This window comes from Drosophila elegans, unplaced genomic scaffold, assembly GCF_018152505.1.
Source record: "Drosophila elegans isolate 14027-0461.03 unplaced genomic scaffold, ASM1815250v1 contig_183, whole genome shotgun sequence".
In the NCBI taxonomy this organism is placed as follows: Eukaryota; Metazoa; Arthropoda; class Insecta; order Diptera; family Drosophilidae; genus Drosophila; species Drosophila elegans.
This window is the reverse complement of record NW_024545550.1, coordinates 10,055,854-10,069,015: the sequence shown is the minus strand read 5'-3', so window position 1 is coordinate 10,069,015 and position 13,162 is coordinate 10,055,854. Positions and strand designations below refer to the sequence as shown.

The window sequence follows — 13,162 nt, the reverse complement described above, 5'->3', positions numbered from 1 at the left end:
GAAAATATTTAATGTAATTAGGTTTTGATCGATTGATACCGAATTTTGGCTTTGTCCGAAGCACACAAATAAAAAGGATTACTTTAGCAAAAGTTGCTTATCCTTGAAAACTATTCGCAAAGTGGTTTTTCGACCACATAAAATCCGGAAAAGCATCCCCACTCTGCACATAAAATCGCATTTAATTGTTTCGATAAAAAGTAATTTTCACACATTTATCCATTTATTTATTTTCTTTTTTTGTTTTTGTTTTAGTTCGTTTCGTTTTTTTTTTTCAAGTTACAAATTACAATTTTCAATTGATTCCTGTGGACATAACTTAAATGTAAATTGAATTTAATTCGGTTTTCTATAACCCTTTGAGAAGTGCAGCAAATTGTGCTTGTTCATTGATGCATCATAAATACACATAAAAATGGGTAAAAACCCTTATTTGTGTGCCTAGGGTGAATGTTTATTCAATTGCTAATTGGTTTAATTGAGATTCAATTAAAGTACATTTTTGTTTGCTCCCTAATAACCCAAACTGTTTTTGATGTGACATTCACAAGGATTCCGGTATGGAAAATATACTATATATATGTATATATCTAATAGCCCAGATAAGGTCTATATTCTGCAATTCGTTGATCGTCCGTTGAGTGAGGTGAGGGTAAGGTTATCTAAGTCTGGAGATCGACCTTTGAGGCACTCCAGATTTTGGCTCATATGGTCGGCTATTGGTCTAGGAACAATTAGCGGCTGATAATAGACATTCAAGGTGAGTTGCAATGTGCTACGACAATGTGGGCTCGAAAAATACACAACTTTCAGATCTACTACGGTTATTGAGATAAAACCCCACGGTACAACCATCCAAATCGGTCGCTTCAAGTGCCGTCATCAAAACGTTTTCCAAAAATACTACTCCTGCTAGCCATATAAACTCGTACAAATTCCCTATAAATACACTCTCAATTCACACAGTTCCTAAGCTACCACGTTTTTCCTAGCAGGACAACTCCGTGGATCTCCTGACGGCATCACTTCTCGCCGAGTATTCGTTGTCCTTAGGCTCACGTCCCGTAATGTCCACCAGCGAGTTGGGATCCATGTTCGACAGCTTGTCCAAATCATCGTCGTTCATATAGTTCGGCTGCAGTTTTCTCACCAACTTGCGCAACCCGTGAGCATCCAGCGAGGTGCGACGCAGATTGGCATTATAGTCGCTGGGCTGAGGGTAAAATGGAAATGGGAAATAGGAAAGGGTTTTTCCAAAGTCAGGATACGAGGATTATGGGCAAAACTACTCACATCGCGCCACTGCTCGCCGGGGAAGACGGCAATCAATTCGGCATTTGGCTCCAGAGTGCTGAAGTACTCCTCATCATCGACCTCGGTGCCATCGCAATCCAGGTGTATCGCCGGCTGAGCCCGTTCAAATTTCACCGACACCTTCACCCGCAACTCCGACAGCGTTGTGGCCACCACGGCCTTGCGGATGTTCCGCGTGATGTCCTTGATCTGAAATGGAGCCGACGGATTACCACCAATTTCAAGACGAATTCAGCCCCTGTATTGACATGCCAGAAATTGCATAGCTGTGATAGAGAAGGCTTAACTAGAACACTGGCAAAAATTTAACCAAATTTTATCATATATATAATTATTTATTTATTTAAACAACCCTTAACAATTTTAGACTTTTACAATTTAATCCCAATATCAATCGACTATTTTTTTTAAATTTTCGTAAAATCATTATTTTATTCAAAATGACATTAATTTTATAAAACATAAACTTATACAATGGGTTATGTTGAATATACCAATTTCCAATAGTTTATTTATGGCAGTGTTAGAGTTGGGAAAAGCGAGAAGCGATTGTCCATCTTAAGAGTGGAATTTTCAAAAGAATTTGTAATAAATAGGGTTGTATATAAATTTTCAAACCAAATATTTTAGCCTCAGCTTTTATCAAAATATTCTAAACAAGCAATAGAATGGTTAAACCATTTTTCCCACAAACATTTGGTGTTCGATTTGGAATTTGAATAAGCGTATTAAAGAGTAAATTTAAATTAAATGGCACTTTAGCTGTGAAATAAGAGAAAAAAGATAGGTATACCCATCGGTGATGTAAAATTATTTTATCAATTGCGACGCAGAAGCCCACACCCAAATGTTTATCCAGCCAAATGTGTTTATGATAGTCAATTGTTAAGCCCTCACACATTTTGCCCATTAGGCTATGGCAACACAACGAGACACACAAGTTTGAAACATTTTTGTTTGCTTTAATTTGCAGAAGACCCGTAAGGCAGACTGCTTCGCAGCTGTCAATAAAAATAATATGAAGTTAACGAAGCGCGGCGAGAAAGATAAGAGTAAGGATAGGAAAAGAAGCAGGTTAATTGTGATGGAGATAAAACAAAAGTTTGGGGAAGGTAAAACCAGCCAGCAACCAGCAACCAGCAACAACTAATCAATTTATCATTTGCCATAACAATAAAGGCAAACGAACAATGGGAAAGGTCAAGGCACAAGTCGATTATATTTTTCTACCTTTTTCCGCCTCTTTTGGGCCTAAAAGATTGCTACTAAAATATTTAAAGCATAATGCTGTCGATTCCAAACAGGCAAACAGGTAACTGCCAAGGCCAAGAATGGATGGATGGTTTGGATGGATGGATGGGTGGGTCAAGCGAAAGGTAAAAGTAAACAAGGCAAAAATGGGCAAGTGGAAGGGACTTTAGTCGAAAAGTTGCCAACGCCTCCTTTGTGCTTCTTTTTGGCATTACGCATACGCCCCGACTGCGGGTGGGTATTTCCCCTGATGAATTGCCAAGGGGCGTGTCTGGTTGTGACAGATCGTCAGGTGTCTCCGGTTGACAGTCGTCTGTCAAGTGGTTTGTGGCCATTTAATCGCAATGCATCGCATTCGTTGCGGCATCATCAGAATCATCACCACAAAGGACTCCCATTTCGACCTTCCGTTTTACGGCCCATCAATCAATCCCCCGCCCGGCAGTCTGCTAAACCAATTATACGATGCTTAGGGAATCCATCAAATGGCCAACGTCTGGACGGAGTCTGGAGCACAGCCACCAGCCACCAGCCAACAGCCACTAGCTATTAGAACAATGAAAATGTATCATGCAGTTAATGCCAATTTCAATGGGCAGAGGGCGTGGCCCATTAAAGCGTAGGATATTTTCGTTTGCATTTGCGAAACTATTCAATCAGCAACCCACTGCCACAAAGTCTGGGGCCAAATGCCAATGCCCTGCGGCTTTGTTTGCTTTATGCCACTTCATCGCCTTTGTTGGCCCTCCCTGTTGCTGCTGCCAGAAAGTCATTATAACTTGGCTTTCTTAACTGCCTGCCACCGCCGAACAATGTGTTTTCTCACATTTTGGAGTGGCCCCAGTTGAACTTTGACTTTTGTTGGTCAATCCCTTCAATTGGCTGGCATGGCGAATTCAAGTGGCTTCATCCAGTTGCAGTTAGTATCTCGACCTGAATTGCGGCTCCACTTTTCGGGCCGATTTGTAGTCTCTGTTTCCCGAGGCAATGCCATGCCAATATTTACCATCTGAGCGGTTGTGCTTTCGAGAGAAGCTCGCATTTTTGTTTGCCAGTGTCGTCCAGCGTCAATATTGCCCCTGTAAATTTGTAAATTCCCCGTTTGCATAGCCAAAGCAGCGGCATCATTAGAACAGGTGACAAACAAGCCAGGAACGTGGCAAGGACAATGCGCAGGACACGCTGTGCAGTGCAGTCATGAATTCGGCATGAGACATCTGAGATGTGTGTGACTGGGTGAGTGTGTGTGTGCTCGGGAATCTGTTGTTCAAATAGCACTTAGGGCCAGGTCAGGAAATGCAAATTGCGAAGGCTGTGGGCAATTATTGAGTCCGAATTCGACTCCCTCAATGGAGGAAACCCGATTTCGGGCTGCGTAATGGAAGCCGCAGTAATTTGGAATGGCCCAAGGTCTCGGCCTACGAAATTGCTTTGATGTGCCTCCGGTGTCCATTGTCCAATTCTCGCTTCATGGCATTTATCGGAGACATTGTCGCACTAATTTCCCTTGATTGTCATCACAATTCCATAGTAACACAGACTTTTGGGCACTGAGAGAAATATCTTTAAGTATTTGTTCAACATTCATTCAAAAATTAATGTTTAAATGTATTGTGCATTTCCAATGTTTTGATGTGAAAATAAATTCTAATTATTTTTAGGGGAATCTTAACATAGTTATTTTAATGATATTTCAGTCGGGTTTTCTACTAACAAATAGAACCTTAATAATATTAAAACATACATAATATATACGAACGAAATAAAACCCTTAAAATATATGAAGAAATAATTATTAAAACTCAAATATTAAATTTACCAAACTTAAACTTAAATATTACCCTCAATATTGTGAATAGACTTTACAAATATTTCAGTCGATCTAAACTCTTTCAAATATAGTTTTCGAAGGATAAGAGCCCATTTATAAGCGACAAATTTCGAGTTTATTTTCAATCTAAGTGGAAATCTCCCCAAATGTGCTGCTTTGTTCTAAGGATATCATTAGCATAGTTCATTCATTTGAAGTCCATGGGCCATGATGAGTTCTCAACTGCTTTCAAACTCGTCCTCGCATGCCGCACTTAAGTTGCACGCCTGCCTGGACATGAATAATGCTCGTTTATTTGGCTTAATGCACAACGTGGCGTATACGCAATGTCTCAGTCTCAGCAAGGCGAATTCTCCCAAATATTTACTCTTCGCTTTTGTTTGTTCCTCTGGTTGCTTGCTGGTGCTGCTCCGTGCGGCGTGTCTGCTGGTAATTTAATTTCCCCCTCTCACCGTGAATCTCACACTTTATTTTTGAGCCATTTGCATTTGGGAACCCAAAGGTGGACGCCGAACGAGTGTGACATGAAAAACGCATTTGCGCGTTCACCCACTTCCAATTAAATTTGTTTCACTGGAATTTAATTTCCTGTGGTCTGCCATAGCATCCTTTTGGCCGAGAAAATAAAATTGCAGAGACTGCAAGCAGGGAACACAAAAGAAGAGAAAAAAAAATGTCCCTTGCATAGATTTTATGGGAGAAATCTTTATTTATTTTGGATTTTGTGGTTCAAGGGGCAATGAAAACAATTCGGAAAAGCCATCTGCAAAGTTAAACTGAACCATTGAACTCTTTGGGATGTCTAAGGCAAGGATGCTTACAAAAAATATCAAGATTATCTAAAAAAAAAAGAGTTCCCTTTAAAGGATTTTACAGGCAAATACCAATCAATCAATTAACTCGAAATCGTTTTAAGCCAAATCATAAAGGGCCTCCTCAGAATCCAACCCAGCAATTTACTTTGTGCTTTGACTTATTAACAGCTCAAGGATTATCAGCTCTTATGTTAAATCAAACTCGCTTTCCATTTCTTGTGCAATTAGTCAAAGAGATAAAATCAGCAAGCATTTCAGCGTTTTTAATCAGCAGCTTAGCAGTGCCTGGAACACTCGAAGAAGAGGGAGCCACGTCAAGATGAGGGCTTATTAATTAGCTGAGTTTCGCATGAATTACTCATACGTCACGTGGGCCTCCGCAAAACGCCTTCATCAGTTAGCTGCCACTGACAAATGGTATCGAGTTTCGGCCACATCAAGCTGCCAATTAATTGCTCTCGCCTGGCAAATTTACAGCCACTTAATAGCTCGTAGAGCTCATCATCCATTCAGACGGATGGCCAGATGACCAGATGGCGATCTTTTGGCCAGTTTATATTGCCACGGCGGTGTGGCTTTAATGTCGTTAGCACACAATAAATCGATTAGGGTGGCGGCCAAGACGCCTCCTTATCGTTATCGTCGCGCACAGGCAACTTGGCTTAAAAGTGGGTGTGATTGGCCAAATGACGAGATGATTGGCCTGTTGGTTGACACACTTCGACGCCCGCATGCCAATGCCACTATTTTATCCAGCTGAACAGTTTCAACATTTTAATTAAATTTCAATTGTTTACCAGCCACACAGCGAGAAAAAGATGTTCAAAGTAGATTGTAAGTCACTGGGTTATTAATTTTTGGGAGTAGTATTTTACAAAGACAGAAGCGGGACACAAATTTATGTTTTTGATATGAAAGAGTTCATATTAAGTACAGAATTTTATATTATAACTTTAACACTTTAAGATTTTAAATTAAATTTTAAAAGCGTTACATTACATTATATTATGTTATGTCATGGAACGAATTGTTTATGAATATATTTTAATTCATTTCGATAAAAGTAAAAGTTATTGCATTTTTTTGTAAAATATCGGTGATACCATGTCTAAAAATCTATATTAGCTTTTTACAAACTTATTAACTAGATAACATTGTATTGAAAAAGTGGATCTTAAAGATCAATAAGTTTAAATAAATATTTTTTTATCAGATTACTAAATTCTAAAATACCTATACAAATTTAAGCTTTAATAAAATTGTATTTAATTGCAGCTAAACTAAAAATCAAATATTGACACTTATAAATTTTTATTGCCAAAATAAAGAGATCTTGCCATAGCGAAACTATTTATTTTCCTGTGCACTAAATTGGCTACGGCTACGCAATCTTTATAGTCAAATAGCGTTTGGCGTTTCGAAATAAGTGAGACGAAAGCAAGGAAGCTGCTCTGTTTTCCCGGAATTTTTTCCCGCACCGTATTTTGCAGCGGATTGAAAAGTTGAGAGAATGCTTAAAGGGCGAATAAAGCAGCGGCAATAGCAGCAGCACTTCAACAGCAGTGCCGATGTCGATGGTGCCACTCAACGCCGAAGGCTTTGAAGTGGCCGCTCCGCCGGCGAACCCTTCACTTTGTTCCGGACCTGACCAACGAACTTTTTTCACCTCCAATTTCACTCTTTTTTCTCCTTTCTCTTTTTCTGTTTCCTGATTTTTTCTTTTTTGTACAACCAACCAACAAGCGTAACAATGACGCGGCAGTAATCACTTAACGAAATGCTGGCCCAGTTAACAGGAAGCAGGTAGCGTGGCCAAATGCCACAAAGGATGATTGGAATACCCACCTTGAAGGGCTTGCTGTTGTCCAGCTGGGCGAAGTCCTCGTCGGCGGTGGTTGGCGACGGAGTGGGCGTGGTGCTGCTGTGCGGCGACAGGGCCAACTCCAAGGTGATGCTATCCGCCGCATCGTCCACGTCGGCGTCCAGCTCCAAGTCCTCGCAGTCCGCATCCAATTCGGCCGTGCGGGTCAGAGTACGTTGTCTGGGCGGCGGAGGAGCCACTATTCTGGAGTCGGAATCACCTTCTCCAGGTGATTCTGTAGATTCTGCAGATCCTGCTCCTTCTACCTCCTCAATTCCTTGTGGCATTCCAGCCGACTTTGTCTCATCCGCACTCATTTCGGTCATATATTATGCTCGTCTCGAAAGCTTGCACTTCTGGTCGTCTGGACAACTTGAACTTCTCTCTGCTGTAGTGGGAAAACATGGTCGAGAAATTTATAACAAGCAAAACAAGTTTAAACGATAATTGAAATATTCTGTATGTGAATTTTCGGTAATGTTTTAGAGCCGCCGAAGCAAGCATAATAAAACTGCCAGCCAGACGGACTTTGTGTTATTGTTATTTCAGATGTGTTGTTTGCATTGAACAGAAAATTTATAACGAAAACGATGTTTGGCATTTGTTTCGGCTTTGATTTAAAAAAGTTTTTCAATTGCCAAAATTGCTCAATGTAAAGGTCACAGAATGATATTGGTTTAAATTGTGGTTCCCAAAAATGGTTTAGAGTTTTAATATTGATTTTGAGTAGAACATTTTTTGTTTATATAAGATATGTTTTTATATTTTCTAAAAAAATGGTATTTTTCTCTTTGTTTTTGATTTAACTTATAAACTTATGAGCTATAGTTTTATTTATTTCTTTGAACTGCGATTTATTTGTTTCCGTTTTTTATAAATCTTTAATATTATTGCCAAATTTAATAAATTAAGAAAAAAAATATTCTTTTATTTCTTTTTCAGATAATAGAAATTTTGATAATTTATGTTTTGTTTTGTTATTGGGTTGTGAAATTATGTTATTTGAACTGCTACTTATTTGTTTCACTTTAATTTATAAAGCAAAAATATTTTTGATTGATATACAAAGTTATATTATTCAAACAATGTAAATGTTATTTTATAAACTTGTAATTTTTCTGTTCACTTTTTGAATATTTATTTCCATGTTCTTACTTTATTTTAATTATGACACCAAGCTGAATTTCATTGCAACAACTCATCATTATATTCACTAAACTTGAACAAAACAATTATATTACTCATTACCTTGCACCTCAACTTTAATGAACCGATTTTTTTACATTTTCCGGCGATGCTCGACCATTGAGTTGCCGATAATTATGGTACGCGATTTAAGTGGGGATCGCGCGCCACCGCTTCACAACAGCCAAGTGCAACAAAAGCCGGCCGAACTTGGAATAAATTGCCAGACGTCTGTGCGTGCTGTATTTAAACAAGCCAGGACTCGTTGAATTTGCCGACAGCTTCGGCTGTTGCGAAAACACAATTTTCAAAGTCAGAAGGTCCTGCAAACACACTGGCCAAAGTCTAACCTTCGCCGAGCTTTGGCCGTGAGAGCAGGACACTAAAATCACAGAAAGAGAGGATTCTGTTAAGATGCTGTTAGCCATGGCTAAGCTGGGCGTGACGGCTCTAAAATATGGGGTCTACGAGGGGAAAAAACTCTGGTCTGGTCTGGCCTGTTCTGGAATCCAGACTCTATGACCTGTAAAGTGGAAATGGGAAAAGTTTACTGGAGCAGCTGCAAATAGTTCTACTTAGCAGGGACCACGGAAAACAAAAGACAAACAACACTAAATATATATGGAAGAGACATGCTAGGCAAGTATAAAATATTTCAGTGTGAACTTTTGGGCGTAAGGGCAAAGTTTAAAAATGCAATAAAATAAAGTTGGCAATTTGGGCCAGCAACTCCAGGCGTGCAGCTGAATAATTTCACTTCGGCATAATGAGACTACGGCTGCATAATTAAAATGCCGAATTCTGTTGGCGAAAAGTTTCAGACAAAGGTGCATTTGCCTTTGAGGGCGAGACAAAAGCCTAGATTTATTGGCATTTGCATTTGGAATGGGCTATAGTTTTTGGTAAATGGAATGCATAAAAATTCATGCGATTCCCTTGCTGCATGCTGATCTAATTTATTCGCTTTGGGCACAAACAAAAACCGCACCAAAACCATATTTATCACTGAGCGGGGCTTACAAAGCAGAAATATTGCGCATACGCCGTGTGAGCCAAGGTTGATTTGATTGCCGGTTGCGGAAATCCAGATTATTCAACAACGACTGCCAACGATGAGCACGTGATGATTGTCACTCCAGTCATGTCATGACTGATAAATGCATTTCAATTATGCATATTTTTTGGTCCGAAGGTTAGCCATTTTTGATCATATTCATCTGTTTATTCGCCCTTCAGGGCAATCATTTCCGCCCGCCATTTTCCATTTCCCAACGTCCGCTTTCCCCCGGGCGGTTGGCCAAATAATTTATGGGCCGCGGTCCGCTAATTGCGCATTGGAGCGCGGAGCGAACAACTTTTCGCATATGCAGCAGAAGCAGGAAAACCAGCATCGCCATCAATTTAAATGCAAAGACGGAGGGTGTTGCAAATTGAAATTTATGCGTCTGGGCTGCAAGGTGAATGCGAGGCGGATTCCCTTCATCATCAGCTGCCATGTTTAATTGCGATATGTGACCTTCGCCGTCTGGGCAGTTAGATTAATTAACTCACATGTCGTCGCAAAGGTCACACTCTCTGGTCGCATGTGCTGATGATTAATGGTCCCCGATCCTGGCCGGACCTTTGGTATTCGAAGCCATCCATGGCACACATTTTTCGCCAAAAACTCGTCAATAAAAACACAAGCGGCGCGGGTAAATGGCAAATATTTGCTGATACTGTCAGCAGTCTAAATGAAATTAAATGGCAGAAAAACGGCATTTCAATTCGGGCCGAAAAAACCAAAATATGGCAAACATTTTAATTTAATTAAAATAAATGTGAAACGGGAAATGGGAAATGGGAAATAATGAAAGAAAACAAGCACCGACGCATTGGCCTTGCTGGTATGTAACAAGCAATTACAATCCCTCTTAATGGCATACTTAATTATTTTGTGTGTCGAACGGGTTTTTTATAGGTACCGTCGTGTGGGTGGCTATAATTGGTTTAATGGTTAACCAACCTGTGCGTATTCGCACTCAAATTTAATGGCTCGACCTGAAAGATGCAGTGCAGTGTACATTCGAATTGCTGCTCGACCTGCTGGCATTCACTTGGTCGATCCCCAAGGATGTTTTTCTCCTCCAGGCAGTTGCGAATACATGGGGTGTTCCAAGGATGCGCCAGATGCCTTTGCAACGCCTGCATGCTGGCGGCCATATCCTGCTGATCCTGTGAAAGGTCATTCGCACGAATGGCCAGCAGGAAAAACAGCTGCAACACGATAAACAAAACTGTTAATTTCATATCTGCGTTTGCCAAACTTACTTAAATTTTCATTACTGACAGCTGGGTCCTTGGCTACAGGCTGGCTACACTCCAACAAAAATATGTGTAAAATTATACAAATTTAATATGTGTAAAATAATTTTTAAGTTTTAAAATATATTTACTGAGTAAATAGCAGGCAAGCAAATTTAAATTGAATACATGTTACTTTCACTTAAAAGAATTTTAAATTAGTAATTTTTTTTTTATAATAGTCAATGAATATGCCTCACATTGCAGGTGTTGGTGACCCTTCTGGAGAGCTTAATTTCAGAAGTCGTTTTGTTCAACATAGGTAAGAAAAAAGAATACAATGATCTACATATATTCAATTTTTCTTCACAAAAAAAAGGCTCACATCCTATAATCAAAAAAAGAATCCATATTTATACAATAGATCCCCAGAGGTTAATGTGTCACCCTATTTATTTATAGGTTATTTAATAATTTCATATTGATTGCCAATTTTTTTTAGGTTTTTTTTTTGTTTGGGTTACAGAGTGTGTTTGATATTTTTTTAGGTGTAGCTACGCGTACTCATATACGCAGACGTAATGACTTCCGGGTGGCAAAGGCAAACACCCAAATGAGGCAATCTAAGCACCAGTTTGCGGCTGCCAGCGGCTCGAACTGCACAATTATGGACCGCCCTCGTCGCCCACAAAGCTCGCTGATTTTCCCCGCCCTTGCATACGAGGGCGAAAAGTGCCACGGGGCGCATTAGTAATGCCCATTGCGGCATCTATTACACAGCGCCTTGTTTATGTGCAGCGCAAAACACACATGCTTTGGAAGAAAAATCAACAGCCTGCGGCGACTGCTTACCACCCATTACCTCCCGCCTCCCCTCCTCTTCTAAGAACATTCTGTCCCCTCGCCTTTCTATCCTTGACATTTATTTGGGAGAAATGTGTAAAAATAAAAAAAAAATGAAAAAGGCAAAAAGGCAAAAAGCAGCAGGAAAGGCAGCAAAAATTTTAGAGAAATTTGTCCTCGTTGAGGAGAGAAGCGACTCGTTAGTTGAGCAAACCAAGACTTCATTCGATATGTTGTTTATCCAGCCACGCCCCCTTTACGCTGCCGCCTCTTTGTTGTGAGACGTTTGACATTTGTGCTTTAAGGATATAGTGTCTGTATGCGCATGCAACAAGCTTCGAATACCGGAAGAAATAACAACGATGAACGAATGGTAGCAAAATAGAGTGGTAAAAGTCGATTTTATTTCCACAGAAATTAATCCACTGACGAGTGGGAGTGCAGTTTATTAAAAATTTTAACTACTTCATTTAATTAAAATATTTAATAAATATAGACTTTAACTAAAGAGAAGATCTTAACGTTTTAATTTCCTCCTTAATCCAAAGTTTCTCGAAAGTCAAGTGAATAAAATTTGTTGTAAAAATTTCACACACAACTTTTGTCAACTGAAATGTTAAAACTTAAAAAAGGTATTGGAAATTTCAGAATTCAATCAAACAAAATAATTTTCATTTTTGTTAAAAACGTAGGAAGCCATCAAAATCTGTTGCTTAACTCAAACCCAATAATTCCTCATATACAAAAAACTCTACTTCAAGTAACATACATAAGTTCTCTAAAAGAAAAATTATTCAAACATTATCATTGTTTGAGCCAACAACTTGTTCCGTTAAATATAATTTGCAGAGTCCCATTAAATATGTCTTCTGAAGAAGGTACTCTGGACAAAACTGAAGAACCACCTATGCCTTCATCATCTGTACTTGCGGGTGCTTTTGATAATCATCTGCAGACAGTGGCACCAAATATGTCTTCTGGTCACAGTATTCAGGAAATAATCGAGGAGCCACATATGTCCGCAAGATTTGTTGATTCTTCCACGTCTTGGATGGTTGAAGAAAAGCCCAAGTTACCACCACCGACAGCCCGTCAACTGCGCAGAAGTCAAAGGATCATAAACAGGTTAAAACTTCGTAAGGAGCAACAAACCACTTTAAGTGCGGCGTTAGTTAAAAAGAAAACAAGAAAGGTGAAGAAACCTAAAAGAATTGCACCCGGAGACAGTCTACCTTGGATTAAATTCTACCAATGTGCCGAGTTAAATGGCAAACTATATAAAGTAAGAAAAATCTCATGTGAAATGCTACTGGGCGCTGCTGCCAAGCGGCAGCAGAATAAGACAAAGATCAAAAACATGAAAAAAACTGGACCAAAAAAACTTAAGCAATCAAAAAAAAATTGTACTTAATGTTAAAAGTTGTTTTCAAAATTGTTAGTTTAAGCAATACAAATATTCGTTCAAGAAGAAAAAAAATGTTAATCCGTCTTGCTAGGTTTTTTGAAATATGCTTGAACACCTTTTTTTTAATGGTTGCTATAATATGCTAAAAAATCGAAAATGAATTTTAAATATGTTTAAAAAAAAAAATTGACTATTACGATTTCTACTAAATTATTTTCATTTAGCTTTGATAACCAATCAAAAACACATTCAAAATATAATCCTTAAAATTAAATTGCTGTCACTTTGGTAAAGAAATATGGAAAACCAATATACAACTGTTTGTTCACTGTGAAATAAAGTTTAAATTAAACTTTGATTGGTTTCGATTAAGT

The 13,162-nt window shown here is 39.0% G+C and overlaps 3 protein-coding genes across 5 annotated transcripts; 1 reads left to right on the top strand and 2 right to left on the bottom strand.

Annotated features, from left to right (window-relative positions):
- Window positions 1-273: 273 nt before the first annotated feature.
- Window positions 274-7,398, bottom strand: LOC108144913. Its single transcript, XM_017270077.2, has 3 exons — window positions 7,057-7,398; window positions 1,294-1,503; window positions 274-1,213 (listed from the first exon to the last, which is right to left on the bottom strand). Exons 1-3 carry the CDS (start codon window positions 7,396-7,398, stop codon window positions 989-991), a joined length of 777 nt encoding a protein of 258 aa, XP_017125566.1. The 3' UTR covers window positions 274-988.
- LOC108144914 lies at window positions 7,354-10,571 on the bottom strand. Of its 3 annotated transcripts, none has more exons than XM_017270078.2 (2): window positions 10,263-10,571; window positions 7,354-7,460 (listed from the first exon to the last, which is right to left on the bottom strand). In XM_017270078.2, the coding sequence occupies exons 1-2, from the start codon at window positions 10,544-10,546 to the stop codon at window positions 7,376-7,378; spliced, it is 369 nt and encodes a 122-aa protein (XP_017125567.1). In that variant the 5' UTR covers window positions 10,547-10,571; the 3' UTR covers window positions 7,354-7,375. The 3 variants fall into 3 exon arrangements, with proteins under 3 accessions (XP_017125567.1, XP_041563563.1, XP_041563564.1); XM_041707629.1 differs by having other exon boundaries at window positions 7,366-7,460; window positions 10,298-10,571; XM_041707630.1 differs by having other exon boundaries at window positions 7,380-7,457; window positions 10,298-10,571.
- Window positions 10,572-12,106: 1,535 nt separating this feature from the next.
- LOC108144269 lies at window positions 12,107-12,987 on the top strand. The gene has a single exon (XM_017268954.2). The coding sequence runs from the start codon at window positions 12,246-12,248 to the stop codon at window positions 12,792-12,794; it is 549 nt and encodes a 182-aa protein (XP_017124443.2). The 5' UTR covers window positions 12,107-12,245; the 3' UTR covers window positions 12,795-12,987.
- Window positions 12,988-13,162: the final 175 nt, after the last annotated feature.

Excerpts from the sequence above, each read along its gene's own strand:
- LOC108144913 (XM_017270077.2), bottom strand. The coding sequence starts at position 7,398 with ATGACCGAAATGAGTGCGGATGAGACAAAGTCGGCTGGAATGCCACAA. Across the intron at positions 1,504-7,056 it reads ACAACAGCAAGCCCTTCAAG|ATCAAGGACATCACGCGGAA; the intron begins GTGGGTATTCCA and ends GCTCCATTTCAG. Across the intron at positions 1,214-1,293 it reads CCGGCGAGCAGTGGCGCGAT|CCCAGCGACTATAATGCCAA; the intron begins GTGAGTAGTTTT and ends TTTTACCCTCAG.
- LOC108144914 (XM_017270078.2), bottom strand. The coding sequence starts at position 10,546 with ATGAAATTAACAGTTTTGTTTATCGTGTTGCAGCTGTTTTTCCTGCTG. Across the intron at positions 7,461-10,262 it reads TTGAGTGCGAATACGCACAG|CAGAGAGAAGTTCAAGTTGT; the intron begins GTTGGTTAACCA and ends TTCCCACTACAG.
- LOC108144269 (XM_017268954.2), top strand. The coding sequence starts at position 12,246 with ATGTCTTCTGAAGAAGGTACTCTGGACAAAACTGAAGAACCACCTATG.